Below are 17,211 nucleotides of genomic sequence, written 5' to 3' on the forward strand. Positions count from 1 at the left end.
GTAAATTAGTTGAATCACAGTACTTGGGGTGGCCTGAATGGTTAAGGAGCCCGCCTGGGAAGGCAAAGGTCCCACGTTCGATTTCCAGCCCTCAGCAATATGTCAAACTGAGCAAGTCACTTAACCCCTAGTCTGTCGGCAAGCAGTAGAAAGAAACGTATCACTGGCCTACAAGTATGGACGCTGTAGTTCAGGAAGTCAGCCGCGCAATCACCCAATCACATTTAGTGGGCGGGATTTACATGTGTGTGCAGCGAGGACATTTCGTCCCACTGGAAGCAAACCTACACGCTTCCATTATTATTGAACATGGCTTCCTCTGGTCAACAAACAACACCAAATAAACCTATTACGAATGTATGTAGAGTTTGTGGAGATTATTTAAAGTATGGAGTAAAAGGACAAGTATTTAATTTATTCACAAATCAGGGATTGGAGACTAGTTTGGAAGCTATAACCGAAGAACCTGTTGTTGCCAGTGTTGCCAACTTAGCGGATTTGTCGTCATATTTAGCTTCTTTCCAGACCCCCCTAGCGACTGAATTAGTGAAAAGCTTCTGGCGAGAAATCTAGCTTTTTTCCCCTGGTGAATTGGGGACAAATCGTGTTGACAGGCGCCAGATATGCGCCAGAGATAAAATCTTTTTTTTTTTTTTTCTCAGCCTCAAATCCGCGAAATTGGCAAAACTAAAAGTGGTCGGCGCGTCTAGTCTGGCTCACAGGTCACAGCAGGCTCAGTGGCTTCCTCGGCTCGGTTATGTGCACACTGCACAGACTGTCTACCAGTGCTTCCTCCTTTCTTGCTCTGCCTACTTGCCTAGGCGAGTGCGCTCCGGTGCGGTATTTCCGAACGCGCCCCTCGAGCTCGACAGAGCAAGAAAGGAGGAAGCACTGGCAGCTCAGTTTAGTCTGCTAGTAAAAATAAAATACACACTCGGATGCATAAAGTATTAACCTTCTAATTCCTGTATGGATCGGAACAAAATAGCGTTCTAAACATTAGTTGAATTGAGGTATGTTTTTTTTAAATATTACAATGAGTTTAAACGATGTGTTATCAAATGAAGAGATGATACAAACTAAGTGCACATAAATGACAAATGTTTTTCTGGGCTGGCTACATATTTTCGTTGCTAGGGGCGCCTAAAAGTCGCTAGGGACGCAAAAAAGTCGCTAGGGGCGGCGCGCGCTACGCGCGCGCATATCCCACCCCTGGCGACTTTTAGCGACTTTTCGAGGAGCCACTAGCTACTTCCGTTACTGGAGAGTTGGCAACACTGGTTGTTGCAGACGATCCACTGAAATCGATTTGCTTAAGCTGCAAACAATTGTTGATGAAATATTCGCGCACCAAAGAAATTTTGGAAAAGGTTGATTCGGTCAAATAACTGTATGACCGAAACAATGCTAGACATAAGCGTTGTGCAACTGCATCTCCATCTCACCTCAAAAAAACGGGGAAGTGCTATCTAATGTTGTCCTATGTTGAACAAATAAGTGTAAACTCCGTCAAACTAAATGTAATGTAAACTGTGTACAGTACAAAGTATGAATAAAAGCGTTGGTTATGATTAAGTGTAATTAACTTCAATCAAATGCGTTAATTGTGTTGTGTGCTAATATTTACGTTTCCCAACAAATGACCCCTTTATTTAAGCAACTTCAGAACAGTCCGTGACGTACAAATATAACGGACGTAAAACAAATGTATTTTGCAGTACAAATTAAAGTTATAAAAGCTTTGGTTTAGTGTTCAATCTGAAAGTGAATTGATTTGGAAACCGCGGGGGCTCCTTTTCACACTGTTTCACAAATCACATTAGGATACAAGCCTTTCAGACGTGGTATTATCTATATTTTTGCTTTAAACTTTGAGAAGGGGTCCATTACGTTTTACAGGTCAACAAGGACCCATTATCTAGTGTAATCAATGAATATAAATCCTCTTACATTAGCTACATTTATTGTCTAAATTTCAAATTGTGTTGCATATTTATAATAAACTTGATTTAATGGATGGTTGGGTCCATATGATCGTTTGACAGTACTAAAAGTACATTCAGTGTATTTTATTTTAGACACTAATCCCTTAAATACTCAGCACTTGATCAAAATGGGTGATCTATAAGGTCACAATACTAGCACTGATCAGTGCTAGTATTGTGACCTTATAGATCTCTCACGAGTCACAATGCATCTCGAGATGCATTGTGACTCGTGAGTTTAAAGCTGGCTGTTTTTCTGCATGCCATGATGCAACATGCATAAGTAGTAGTACACATGGTTAAATTGTATTTTCTAGCATTATTATGATTAAATGTTAATAAACGGCATGTTTTCAGAGTCTGTAGATGCATTCTGCCCAGCATATGCTGCAGAAATGCCTCGCTCCGTCAACATTTTCACTTGCTCTTCCATTATAGAAATGAGTGGGCATATAACAAAAACGATAGCGTCCTTTAGCCATCTCTCTGGAAAGGCTTCGGAAAGTAGGGAACACACCGTTGGCCAAGCTTGATATACGAGGCTTTTTCCAAAACCAGTAGGTAAACATAATAAAACATCTCGTCGATCGATTAAATATTTCAAACAAATGTGCTGAAGCGGTTTGATATGTTCAACATTGTGTAGAACAGCAACTTTTCCTCCTCCGTTACATCCATGTTTTGTTCCGCAAAGGAATGGTTGAAAGTAGGAATGAAAACAGTGCGACACAGCGGTAGTAGTGGAACTCGGCGGAAAAGCAAGGGCCTTTTCCGGTTGATCGAAATTCTAAACAGACGTTGCCCCCAGAGTCTAATTTCGAGGAACAACAGCGGAGGCGCTGTTTTCCCGAATATTTGACGATGGGATTCTCAGATTGCTTAACCCCTAACTGCTCCCTTTGAGTGATTCACACCAACGGCTGCTTACTGCTACTACTTTGAGTACTTTGAGTAAAATGCAGAGTGACAAAAAACACCCCAAGGTGTGGGGATCAAATTATTATATTTCCACTACAGACAGATACATTACACATGTCACATTACATCTGTAGTCTGTACACGCATGCACGCATGCTCACACACACACACACACACACACACACACACACACACACACACACACACACACACACACACACACACACACAATAAACCACCAAATACTTTGTATGCTGGCTTGAGAGTGGCATTATTTTAACTGTAAACTGTTCCCCACAATGCATCTCCCCCTGTAACCGTGTTGCAAAGTAACATGCGTACATATGTTGAGGCATTTTGACTATTGTACCATGGCACACTGATAGTAAAGGAATATATTTAATTCACTTTACTGGGAAACTGCCTTCAGAGTCTTGTCACTACCGAATATTCCAGCTCACTTCCCCCTTCAAATACCAGCACCGAGCACTTCACTGCTCTCTGCTCGTTCCAACCTACATTACCTTTCCCTGGAATCCCTCCCAGAGAAGTCCTCCGCTCCTCTCCAGCCTGAGTTCACCCCTTCTTGTCCACTCACTACTCCTTCTCTCCCTCTTACTCCCCCTTTTTGCTTTGCTCCTCTCTCCAGTGCGCCCGCTCCTCTCCCTGACCGCTTTCAGAGCTTCCTCAGGGAGGAGGCGCTGGACTTTTTCTGTAGCCAGTGTCACAAACAAATCAGTCGTCTCGAGGACCTCTCCACTCGCCTCAATTTCCTAGAGATGACTAGGTAACCTCCTGTGTGTATGTGTGTATATGTATACACACCGCTGTGTCATTTAGGTATCATATACATTGCCATGATCTCTGTGCCTGGTTAAACATCAACATTGTCTGTTCATGTACTGCATAATGTACTATCCATGTACAGAGTATTATGGCGTGTGTGCGTGCGTGTGTTTTTGGTTAGTCACTCACAATCATGGTGATCACTCCATCGTCACTCCTCTCTGCACGTTTTGTGTGTGACTTGCAGTGTTGTTTTTTGTTTTGTTTGTTTTTTATTCTGGCTTGTGGTCAGGAATTGTCAAACTCATCTCATCTAAAACTCAAATGTGCACGACTGCACGTAGCATTATGGAACAATGAGTCTGTTAAATAAGGTAAGTGCAAATGACTGTCATGCTTTTCTACAGAAGTTTCATAACCATTTGCAGGGTCTGCTGACTGGCTCATAACTACATGAATTACGATTTGCCATGCGTACATAATACATCATTTTCATTCATTGTAATGTAGGAGATTGTGTTGTTGCATTATGCATATTTCAGTTCAAGTGTAATTACACTTTTCTTCTTTTTTTAGAAGAGTGTGCATTTATAAAAAGTTCTCACAACAGAACTGCTGATCTAGGATTAGTGGCCAGGAAGGACCCTTTGACCCTCCCATTGATAAATCCTGAAAGCCAGCACTGATCCTAGATCAGGACTTTTTAGATGCTTGATAACTGTGGTAGACTGCTGTGACGTGATTTTTATATTTAAATATAGAAAACACAATTTGTGGTGATTAATGGTTATGGCCCATCTCTCTCTCTCTGCTGGGCTCCCTGTAGATGGAGGGATGAGGGCTGCATGCCAGGAGCAGGAGATAGTACCGTATGTCTTTCCTTTATCATTTCTGTCTTCCTGACCACTTTCCTGTTGTTTCGTCTCCCCCATCAGCGCAGGCAAGAGGCTGTCCAGCAAGAAAGTAGCGAGGTAAGTGAACTGTACTTGTACTGTTCATATGTTTACAGTATATGAGATGGTCTGTTCCGTTTGATACATTGGCATCTACAGTATATGGGAAATATTGTTTGGATATCCGACCTTCCCATGGAGAAGACCTGTTGATTAATGCTTCCTCCTCCTCTGCTGTAGGCACCTTCTCCAGAACAGTTCAATGACTCTGGACACCGTGAGTGATTTGACCCGCGACATTCTGGAGCTCGCTGACAATGACATCACCGACAAGGTGAGGGGTTCACCATTAATCAGCAATATTTACCGTGAAGAAAACGGATGAATCGCTGCTTAACAGTGTTCTGTAATTATCTTCGTTGATGTATACACAATATTGTTGACAAGATATTTTATGCAGTTGTCATAATATTTTCCAGTTTCAGTTCATTTTAGGGAAAATGATTCCCTAAACCCTTCTCACACCTTCCTCAACCATATCCCTGTTTAAAAAAAATATATATACTTTACTTTTACATTACAAACCATTTCTAAATCACTGTTAACACATTCTGACCTGAGATCAGATTCATACGAGGTTTTCCACTGGACACACACTGGTCTGATTAACCCATTCTGACCTGAGATCAGATTATAAAAATGTCAGTCGCTCTTCGATTTTTCAAAAATAGCAGACCTACAAGCTCGTAGCGCGCCACTCGGTGGCGCGCTATGAGCTTGTAGATCTGCTATTTTTCAATAGCTAAAGCACAACATGATGCTAACACCAAAATGGGTGCCCGGTCAGAATGGGTTAATGCTTTGAATGCAGTTCAAGGGAATTTACTATACAGATGGATAGACACAGACAGACAGTGTGAAGTCTGTGTGAAATGCATAACCTTAAAAAAAACATAATCTTAAAAAAAAAACATTATTGGGAGAGACTACACAATTGGAATGATCTACGTGTTTTTGCACATGATGTTTAACCTATATTATCTATATATAATTGGCATTTTAATAGTGTAATTTAGATGTAGACTGACGAGTGTCCGTTGTTGTTCGTATGGATATTCTATGTTGTTTTTATGTCGTGATGTTTTATGTGGACCCCAGGAAGACTAACGACTGCGGCAGCGGAAGCTAATGGGTATCCGAATAAAGACTAAAGAACCTGATAACTAAATTCTCCTCCACAACCCCCCCCCCCCCACACACACACACACACACACACACACACACACCTCCCTACACAGGTGCTGCTGCTGGAGCGACGCGTGGCAGAGCTGGAGAAGGAGTCGGAGGCGTCCGGGGAGCAGCGCGCGCGGCTCCGCCAGGAGAACCTGCAGCTGGTGCACCGGGCCAACGCGCTGGACGAGCAGCTGAAGGAGCAGGAGCTGCACGCCGAGGAGCGCCTCCAGAACGAGACGCGGCGGCACAAGGACGCCCTGCACAAGATGGAGAGGGAGAGGGGTCTGGAGCTGGAGAACCTGCAGGCCAGGTCGGTAGAGGCATTAAAGAGCGGGGGGGCTCATAACTGCTGGGGACACGTGCTGGTGACGCATCTGCGTTTTAACCATTATTTTCAACTTTAGCTGTTGAAAATGACCTCATAGTGCGTGCCACGCTACGAGCTTGTAGATCTGCTTTTTATTTATTTATCGTGCAAACGTGTCCAAATCATTGAATATATGTTCTTTCCCAGCGAACGTTTTTAACTCAAATCTTTGCTTCTGGGGGGTCCCTGGAAAGACATATTTTGAGATGGAGGTCATCGGCCAAATACATCATTCTAGGGGTCCTTGACATGAAGCACCACTGAAACGTATGTTTTCTATAGGATAGGATTCAAGAAGACATTCACAGGTCTTAATGGATTAACCTCTAGATACATGTTCACGTGTTGGTCATCTGCACACACAGCCCTGTGACATGGTGAACTGCAGCGTTGTGGCTCTATACTGCCACCCGCTGGTGCAGCAGACCACCAATTCATGAATGGATTCACTCTAGAAGAAAGGATTGTCGACCTGTTGAAATCTCCTGTGATGAATAATGTACTGTACCCACCATGACTGATTTACAATACCTTAAACTAAGAAGTATTCGGATAATCATAAAGTGACCGATTGAAAACGTGACATATTCTATTCTGTCACAGTCATTTTAGTGGGTAAAATAAAATTATCTACCCTCAAACATCCATTATACTGTACCCTGGAAACTATACAGTATTACCTGATATTCTCTAGCCTCCTGTTATTCATTATGTTAATTGTGTTTGCTGTGCAAATGTATTATTTTACTACTTATCTTTGCACAGAATTAATGTATTTGTCTTTTAACATAGTCCGTAGCATAGTACAGTAAAGTTAAGTTATCGTATACTACTTTGTGTTTGTCATGATTTCACCTTAAGTCCCTAATTTACCATTAAGAAGAGTAAAATGACCACTGTGTGAATATGGTATATTGATGGGTATATCCTCCTACATTAGGCCTACCCACACACCTAAGAATGGTGGGTATATCCTCCTACATTAGGCCTACCCACACACCTAAGAAACAGCGTTTTATCAGTGGTGCAGGGATACAGTTCCTTCCCACTGCCGTGGGAGACTGGTGTTCCATATAAAATATTTGATTGATTTGATTTGAAGAAAAAACGAAATAATTATTTTTTTCCATAGGATATTTTTCCCGCATCACCCAGAAGAGAATGTGAATCTATCCGCTGTGTTGATTGTAGGCGACTGAATGAGCTTTGTCCACTTGAGACCCAGCATCCCTATTCTGGAGGGTCCATTAGAATCACTGTACGAACATTAAAAACACTTGACCAAAAGCCCATCCGTTACCACCATTGCCACATAGTTCAAAAGTACAACTTATTTAATTTTAACATCTTCAAACACTTTGCAGATGCTTGTCTCATTTTTAAGATCTTAAATGGACTTGCACCTCCACCACTGAACCAGTTCATAGATCGAAGGGACAGTGGTGACAGAGCAACAAGGGCAACTACCAGAGGGGACTGTGAAGTGCCAATCAGACGTAGTGTGTTTGGTAAAACAGTCTTCTCTGTTAGAGCCTCCCATCACTGGAACAGTCTCCCCACAGAAGTAAGAGAGACTTCCAACTATCTGACCTTCAAATTCAACCTGAAAAGGTGGCTAAAAACAATTCAAATCTGTAATCATGAGTAACTATCAGCACTAATTAGTATTCATCACCGGTGTCATTTCTCACTTCACTTTGCAGTTGTTCTGTCCCCTGTGTCATGTTGATCTGTATTGTATTGTATTGTGTATGGTCATGGTGTTGGGTGCCTGCACATATGCACACATGGCATCAACGCATGGTGTTGTGTGCAGGCGCCCTACACTTTGTCTTTCTTTTATCTGTATTGTACTGTGTTTTTGTATGGACGTAGTGATGGCCCCTGCACATATGCACGCATGGCATCAACGCATGGTGTTGTGTACTGCAGACGCCCTACACTTCTTTTATCATTCCTTTTTTAAGAGCCTGCCCAGGGACTACAGATGAAATTTAGCTTTGGCTAACTCTGGCTCATTTACATTGATGTGAAAACTGACATGTTGATTAATGAGCTTTATCCCTGTCAAATAAATAAATAAATAAAAATTAATTGAAAATAGCATATCTACAAGCTTCGCAACGCCTTGGATTGCGACGCTTTGTGAGCTTGCAGATGGGTTCTTTTCAGCGAAGAGATTAGCTGTGTTGAGGGACAAAGGAGTGCACCACTCACACCACAGGTCTGTTTTAGTATAACTAAGAATAGCGGGTTTAACCAATCGAGGATTGGTTCCCTGGTACAACCTATTTTCAGATGGGGGTCGGCGGCCTGTTAAATATAATTTTTGGGGTCCTTCACATGAAATAGTTTGAAAACCACTGATCTAGAAGCATAGGTTTTTCAGTGTCATGATTTAGTAGAATCTGGTCCTCAGGTCTAAATGGGTCAAGGGGTTTAACCAGGGTTGTGTTCTCTACGCTGTTCAGGCTGCAGCAGCTGGATGAAGAGAACAGTGAGCTGAGGTCCTGTGTTCCCTGTCTGCGAGCCAATATCGAGAGGCTAGAGGAGGTGAGGATCCTGCTCCTCTCATTTCACTCTCATTCGTCTCATCTGGGCTCCTGCCACTATCCATCTATTTCACTCTACGCTCCACTCTCTCCTCTCTCATCCGTCTCACCTGGGCTCCTGCCACTATCCATCTATTTCACTCTACGCTCCACTTTCCCCTCACCAGGTTTTAATTCTGACGGCAAATTTAGATTTAGTTTCCGTCATAGTCTTTTGAATACAATTCAAAAGCTCACAACGGCTTTGTAGATCGACTATTCCCTGGGTGCGACAACCGAGCATTAGCCTGAGCTAACGTGACTCCCACTTCTAGACCAGAGTGGCCAATGCGTTTCCCCAGACTTTCATTTTTTGCACCGACGAAAATGAAAGCCTGGGTACCGAGGCTACCCGAGCATAAAATGACTTGTCTTAATTCTACTGGATCTCTTCTCCACTAGTGCCTCCATTTTAGTCTGGTTTTTATTTGTTGACGAAATTGTCTATATGATTAGTCATTGTTTTAGTCATCATAGCTTAGTTTTATTTAGTTTTGGTCAGTGAAAATAGGTAGTCGATGAACATTTTCCGTCATCGTTTTTGTCGACGACATTAACACTGCCGTCCACCTCGCTCCTTTCCCCTCCATTTTGACCCTCCCCCCTTTCACACTTGCATCCTCGTTTTCTTTTATCGACCAGGAGAAGAGGAAGCTTCAGGATGAGACGGAGGACATGACGGACAGGCTGAATGAGGAGCTGGAGGCCCGCAGGAAGATGGCTGACAAGCTGAGTCACGAACGTCACCAAAGCCAGAAAGAGAAGGAGTCCACCCAGGAGGTACAAGGACTATTTATATCTCTGTGTACCAAAACAACCTGTGCCCTATGTTGGAGATGAGACTGAACAATGCAGTGCAATATCATACAACTTAATTCATATCTGTGGTGTTTTAATGAGGATTATCCAAACTGAAAGAATCTTTGGTTTAGACCAGTTAAGTGACCACACCAGATTCTGGTGTGGTCAAACGGGTCAAACTAAATGTAATGCCTCAACTCCTACAATTCCAAGTGCTTGTCAGGGTGGGGGGGGTCCCCAGTTCAAATATGATTATTTGGGGGGTTATGGCCTGAAAAGGTTGAAAACCACTGCTTTATGCCTATATTGTTTAAGTTACTTCACTTGTTGACATTCCTCCTAATATAACTTCCCTCCCACCACCCACCAGCTTATCGAGGACCTCCGTAAGCAGCTGGAGCATCTGCAGCTGTACAAGCTGGAGGCGGAGACCAAGAGGGGGCGCTGTCCGAGCGCAGGGCTACAGGAGTACCAGACCCGCACTCGGGAGGCTGAACTAGAGCAGGAAATCAAGCGTCTCAAACAGGTACTCTAGCAAACTGTGTTGATTTCGTCGACTAAAACTAAGACGAAAAATGTTCGTCGACTACCTTTTTCCACTGACGAAAACTATATGGAAACTAAATTAAAACTAAGCTATGGTGACTAAAACTAAGACTAAATATATTGACAATTTCGTCAAGAAATAAAAACTAGACAAATGTTAGGAATGGACTACTGGACAAGAGATCCAGTACAAGTCATTTTACGCTTGGTTGTATGCTGTTGCAACGCGTTGGTATATTTTCAGCAAGTGTAAAATCAGCCATTACGACGGCATCGAGGCCTGCCAAAATACATTTTAGTCGACTAAATCAACTGTAGATTTAGTAGACTAAAACTAGACTAACACTAAAACATTCCAGGTGACTAAAATGTGACTAAAACTGAATTAAAACTATTCAAGAGACTAAAATCTAAATTTGCTGCCAAAAACAACACTGCTAGAAAACACTGAGGGTGCTTCACCTCTCAGTAGACCTTTGCTCACCTCGTTTTATCAAACCATCACTGACAGCAACACAGAAAAGTTATGTTGACTAACGAATATTTAAGACAAATGATCCCCAAATAATCACGTAAGGGTAAATAAATGGGAATTTATATAAAAAAAGAAATGGGGAAAAAAATTAAATAATTATTTTATCATTACTTTACTACTGCATAACCGCTAGGGGCCGCATGAGACATCAATTTTGTCACCAACTCATTTCGCCACAGACATCCTCATTCCTCCCAGATAGATGAGGTTGAGGAGATCTGTCACTACATACTGTATTATATGTGATGATGATGATGATAATGTGATGACGCCTTTCTTTGCCCACACAGGACAACCGCAGTCTGAAGGAGCAAAATGACGAACTCAATGGCCAGATCATTAACTTGAGCATCCAGGGAGCCAAGAACCTGATGTCGGCTCCCTTCTCCGACTCCCTGGCGGCTGAGATCAGCTCTGTGTCTCGGGGAGAGGTCAGTTTGATATGAGTAGGCTTGCATGTGATAACATCATAACATGTCAGATCAGTGTGTTACACCAGTGCTTCTCAAACCTTTTCATGTGAAGGACCCCCAAATATATCAGAAAATAATATCAGGAAATATTTTGTGCCAGATACAAGATTTGTATTGTTAAAATGTTTCAGAAACATTCCAAATCTTTTTCATTTATTTTATTGCAAGATTTTCAGAATATAGCACATATATCGCATTGTAGATCGGCTATTCTGAAATAGCTCATGTACGCATATAGGGTAAAAGTGGTTCAACTGATTTTGATGATTTTGCTGCATGGGTTAACTCTCTCAAGGTCCCCTGAGGGTAACCGGACCTCACTCTTAGACATGTACTTTACTTTATTTGTTTATTTGGTCGGGACAGTGTATATTGATGAAGATTACATAAAAAATGCAGTGTAAATATACCAGATTTAGCAAGACTTGCTCATTTCCATCTGCAGTCCCCAAACATCAAACAATACAAACAGGACTGACATACAGGACATAGCATACAAATACCTAGTACATTTCAAACGTAATAAGACTAGTAAGAATAAGAAAAAATAAACGATTAAACTATTTGATAAAACTATTATCAGCGTAGGTTTACTCTAATAATCTCTCTAACACAGCATACAAAAGAAATACACCTAAAATAATCATGAATGGTTGCAGCTTTAGTTTTCAAGCAACCATTTTTTCAGATTGTATTTAAAAGAGGAAAATGTAGCACATTCCCTTATATGCAGAGGAAGTCCATTCCATTTTACACAGCCCTGTACTGAGAGGACATTTTGGCCGAATGTTGTTTGCCGGTGCGGCACTTCGCAGTCTCCTCGAGTTGTTTCTCTGGTACTGATTCCCCTATCGGGCTTTCGTTTAATGAATTCACTTAGGGGGGAGGGCGAAAATAAATAGCCTCCGGAGGATGTTACAATGATGATATGAGCGGGGCTTCCTGTCAAACACCTTGAGCGCACTCTATTATATTTAATAGAGTGCGCATACATATATATTTATATGTATTATTATTATGTCCACTGACACATGTCAACTCTGTTTCTAGTTGATGGAGGCCGTCCACCATCAAGAAGAAATCAACTACAGGCTCCAGGACTATATCGACAAAATCATCGTGGCCATCATGGAGTGCAACCCCTCTATCCTAGAGGTCAAATAGACACCATTGTGAAATATTTTGCCTACGTTTAAGTGGAAAAAAAGCAAGCACTCTTCCCAACTCCCTTGAAATACGAATTGAAGATTCAAAAGAAGTATCTAGTTTTGGCACTGTCCGTGGCTGTCCTATGAATAAGCTATTTTGGTTAAATATCCCTTGAATATGAGCATATTTGCGTGTGCGTGCATGTTCTCTCTCCTTGATTCCCTTGGGTTCTGGTGACTTCCATGTATTTGGGTAGAGGGACCCGCGTTTTCCTGTGTTGCGTTATGAAGGTATGAATGTGTTACATGAGAATTTACATTGTGAGATGCAGAAACCACCCTGCCCCCTTTTCCAAAGAGACTAAAACATCTTAAGGCTTGTAAATGTAATTTTAGACAATGATACCTGAAAAGCCTTAAAGCAAATCATGTGATGTAAAAGTACCCACTGGTCGTACATATCGACCAGAATGTTAGGGCGTGTTCTCCTGAGTCGTGCTGAATCGTGTTTTCAACACATCAAGTGTTTGAGCCGTATGAAGCTCTGGTCAGGGGGATGCAGGCGGCGGAGCTACCGGGCTTCTGAATTGTACTGTGGCACTCTTACACGTGTTTGAAGTTTGCTGTGTTATCTTACAGTGGTGGACAAAGTATATACCAAGTAAATACTCTTAAGTACAAATTACATAGTACATTTTCTTTTTCAATACCAATGCATTGGCTGTATTGAAATTTAGAACATATGAAAACAAAAGTAAAAAAATAAATTAATGACTGGGTCACCGTGCAACGTGTTGTAAGCTTATACATGTGCTATTCTCACTATGTTTGAAATGGGGCTCAAGTGGTTAATTCATTCAAGTACATTTCTCCTTCCTAGAAATTTAGTGGAGTGAAAGTCATGCTTGTAAAAAATGAAGAAGAAAAAGTCCAAAAATATAAAAGTACATTACAGTACTCAAGTAAATGTACTTATTTATTGTCCACCACTGGTCATTTACCAGTCAGCGTTTGCAGTGTGGCCTGTCTTTTAGACCTAATTGGACGATCTTTCCAGTCAACCTAGTGAGGGACATTTCGAGGGTTAGAGCATGAGAAATGCCCTGAGGGTTTGTTTTGTGTGTGCGTGCGTGTGTGTATTTACATTCCCATTTTGTGTTTTTGTTTTGTTGCTTAAAGGTTTTGAAAATAGATTGACAGATTCTATTCTTGTGAGCCTCAATGTCTCCAGGTGAGGATCTGGTAGACCTATTATTTGCTGCATCTCCATTTGTTTTTACAATGAAACAGGGTCCCAGAGTTCAGGTGGAAATCTTGTGTTCAAAGAACTTCATTTCCCATCATTCCCTCTGTGACGGACTAATGGTCGTAAAACTTCCAAAGCTTCCGTACAGTAAGGAACTTGTGATGTATAACTGTAGTATAACTGACAAAGTGATGATCATACTGATACTTTTACTACTTACATTACTAACATTTAAATTAAGCTTAAAGGGAAACTGCAGAGTGATCTGGGAATTGAAGTCTCTTCTTTTTTTTTGGCTCACCTGATCTCTGGTCTCTTGATGAGTGAAAGTTATAGGGAGCCAGCTAATCCAGGTTACCAAACATTTCACTATTATCAGTGGAAATGATTCCAAGACTGAAAATGCTGGTATTTGATATCCTGTATATGAACAGAACCAGTTGTATTTTGCACTCAATTTTGTTTTGATTACAAAAATGTATTTTCTTTGTCAAAAGAGGAAAAGGGTAGTTTAATGTGAAGGATTAAATCCTACATTGAAGATGCTTAATGGAGCATAGATGAGAATATCGTTGCTGTCGTGCAAAAATGTCACTTTTCAGAAAATGGACAAAAAATAACCTGTGTTCCAATGGAACAATGTAGTTATTATTTAGTCACAAACTCTTAAATATTTGTAAAACCCATAGACGAATTTAACCTATTCAACCTGGCATCCCTATTTTGTGCATGAAAAAAATATATTGAAAAAGCAAAACTCTACAATCTTGCGATGTGATCTTGTAGATGGTTTAGGGCGTAATTTATTAAAAAAGATGAAATGTGGAGGTTTCTGCCCGACAGCAATATGCAAATGATTCAATGAGTACAGAGACTTGTTGCTAGAGGCACAGTCATCAGCCAATGTGCGGGTAACTGAACTTTAGCTTGCCGAACTCCCACGCACATTTACAGATGAGAAAAACCAAATCACACTAAACAGAATGCCATATAGCACAGAAAATATTCAAGAGCCGTTGGGACATATGCTCAGCCTGTGTCCGAATATTTTGCTAAATTTTCCCTCTAATATGTGTTATATTTTAACAAATCTTCTCCTTACAATTGGGGAGTTCATCTACTGGCTTGAGGGAGAGTTTCAAGAGGCCAGCCTCTTGTTCCACAGTGGATCTAAAGGATGATACAACATTGAAGAAACACTTTAGATTTAGCTAGCAATAATGTTGTAAAACAATGGTGGACATTGCTGGAGGGCAGAGATAAACGATGCTGATCTTTTCCCCCCTCAACAAAACCTACATATACTTTTCCCTCTGTTGTTCTGGAATACAGCAACACGGACTCACGGTAGACTGAATACATACTGTACTCAATCACTGCTACCTATCCTTAAGTCAGCTCTTTGTAGACATTTTTGGACACCTCTGTCTCACCTTGAAACTGGATATTATAGTCTGAGTTGGATACCGGACAACTTTTGCGGTTTTACACTTGATCTCTGTCTGTGGTGGACAGGTAGCTTGTCCTTTGCAAGAGAGGACCAGACAGCATGGTGCATCAACACAATGTCAAAAGACTAAATTCAACGAAACGACAGCTATCACCCTATTCACCTTGAACTCCTGCTATGTATGTCACTACTATTCTTCACCTGCCATTCCATGGAACATGGCCTTGGATGTAAATGATGTGTACATGTAAAGTTTTTTTCTACCCTTCTTGTAGAGTCTAGGTATTTTTATAGTGACAAAAACAAGGATAAATGTTATTTTTTTTCCTCTTGTCTTTTGCTGAGAAACAATTGCCTGTATTCTAGCATGTAGCGTGTACAGTACATGTTGGTCTTCTCATCTGTTTTAAAATCACAAAGATATTTATTCACCATTTTCTCACAATGACACCATTTCTGGGTAACGGCTTGTGCCGTAAAAAAAGTTTGTAAATAATTTTAGGGATTTTGTTTGTATTTTCTTTTTCCTTACATTCACAAAAGGAAGATGGTATACACGGGAAATGATTCAGCTGAAAGATTATTTTGAATGACAATTTATCCATTTTAAGAGAAATATGTTTGGGAAAGTGAGATAGTCTTAGGTTGATTTTCCATCTTGTACAAAAGCTTGAGTCCAACCAGTTCAAAGTGGCAAATAGCTTGATGAGGTCATTGCACTCTAACATTATGCGAATGTTGCGATGACTTCTACAAGGCCATTGCTATTGTTGACTTTTGCCACTGTTGTCTTCCCAGCTAAAGTCAGGTACTGCATGGAACCACTCATCATTGTTGTATATCACTGATGTAATAGTTCAGCAAATCTTTTGATTCAAAAATCTATTTACACTTTACAGCAGTATATACTGTAATATACAACTGAGTTGTACCTGTTTGTAGTGAGGCATCCTTAAGAACTTGCATTACTAAAACTTCATATTCTGTCTACAGTACAACTTTCTTATTGGTACAACAATCAGCACATTGCGTTTCAGTATGACTTTCTCCATAGACTTGCCCATTCGTCATTTACATTTCAACTATATGGATTTACAATGAGGAGTTACAATTTCAATCTGGCTACATGCAGATAACACTCAAATGTAACTATTTTTATTTTCAGTGAGTCTGGCTCTGATGGATAGATGAAAACTAACATAACTGCTTTCTTAAAATGACTAGACGGTTGCTGAGACCACAGACCTGTCAAAACATTCCCCTTTAGCAGGGCTAATCTTGATTCAGTGGAAATCTGTAATGCACTTTAAACAGTTCCAATTTCTTCATTTTTATCCCCTGCTTTCAAAATGACCAAAGACAGACATTTGACTTTGAGCTCAGTCTAGAAATATTTATGATCAGCTCTTGGTTTCCCAAAAGCTTTCTCACAGAAAAGGATTGAACTCAACTTCCAGAGTTTGCCCTGACAAACTGGTCTGCTAGTCTTAACACTGTGCCTCTGTGTGTCATACTTTGCATCTAAACTAACCCAATAAGCCCTGGGAAACGCGCTAACCACGTGACTGTCAGTTTGCTAAATTATAATGATGATAAACCCTAAATTGTGTAAATAAGAATTGTAATTTTTGTGGACCTTTGCTCTCACACTTGCTTCCAATGTCCAAAGAAAGTTTGCTCAAGGCACAAACATCACTACAGAGTAGTGCATGGCTTGCCATTTTACTGACATGGAAGGATGAAAATAGAACATTGTAGAAAACAGAAATTGTATAACTGAAGTTTATTCTTATTTTGAAAGAAATGTATAAATTATAACAGTATTGGTTACTGCTGTATATTATTTTTGAAGCTCTTGAAAGATGTATCCTAATTGTTATTGAGGAATTATAATTTCATCAAGTAATTGTTAAAAAACAAACGGTTATAGAAAACAATGAAAGTAAAATTAGGAAAATAAATGAAATAAAGTCACCCTGTGTTTGATTGTCTTATAAACACATCACGATTGTAACAGCATGCCAGCAATACTGCCTCATCAAAGTTTGTGTTGAGTTTATATATTGTCAATTATTACTAGCATGAGATGGTGGTGGAGTTCATTGCTTTAGCAGACAGTTTGAGGGTCCAATGTTAAGAGGTTTTGTCCAAAGCTTTTTTTACTACATTCCATTGGTTCAATATTTTCGAAGCAACACACAGACTTAAAGTGTGTTCAATAGCACTGATTTATAAAAAA

General features: G+C 40.5%; 1 protein-coding gene across 2 annotated transcripts in view; it reads left to right on the forward strand.

Moving 5' to 3' along the window:
• rab11fip3 (RAB11 family interacting protein 3 (class II)) overlaps positions 1-16,937 on the forward strand; it is a 50,989-nt gene extending 34,052 nt beyond the window's left edge. For both annotated transcript variants that reach the window (XM_080789528.1, XM_080789529.1), the window contains 8 exons: positions 4,625-4,660; positions 4,823-4,916; positions 5,881-6,125; positions 8,654-8,735; positions 9,416-9,553; positions 9,945-10,100; positions 10,946-11,086; positions 12,179-16,937. In XM_080789528.1, the coding sequence (XP_080645654.1) occupies positions 4,625-4,660; positions 4,823-4,916; positions 5,881-6,125; positions 8,654-8,735; positions 9,416-9,553; positions 9,945-10,100; positions 10,946-11,086; positions 12,179-12,292 (1,006 nt within the window). In that variant the 3' untranslated portion in view covers positions 12,293-16,937. The remainder of the gene's footprint in view (positions 1-4,624; positions 4,661-4,822; positions 4,917-5,880; positions 6,126-8,653; positions 8,736-9,415; positions 9,554-9,944; positions 10,101-10,945; positions 11,087-12,178) is intronic.
• The last annotated feature ends 274 nt before the right edge of the window (positions 16,938-17,211 follow it).

The sequence above is a fragment of the Protomyctophum bolini genome, assembly GCF_963924005.1.
Source record: "Protomyctophum bolini genome assembly, chromosome: 18".
In the NCBI taxonomy this organism is placed as follows: domain Eukaryota; kingdom Metazoa; phylum Chordata; class Actinopteri; order Myctophiformes; family Myctophidae; genus Protomyctophum; species Protomyctophum bolini.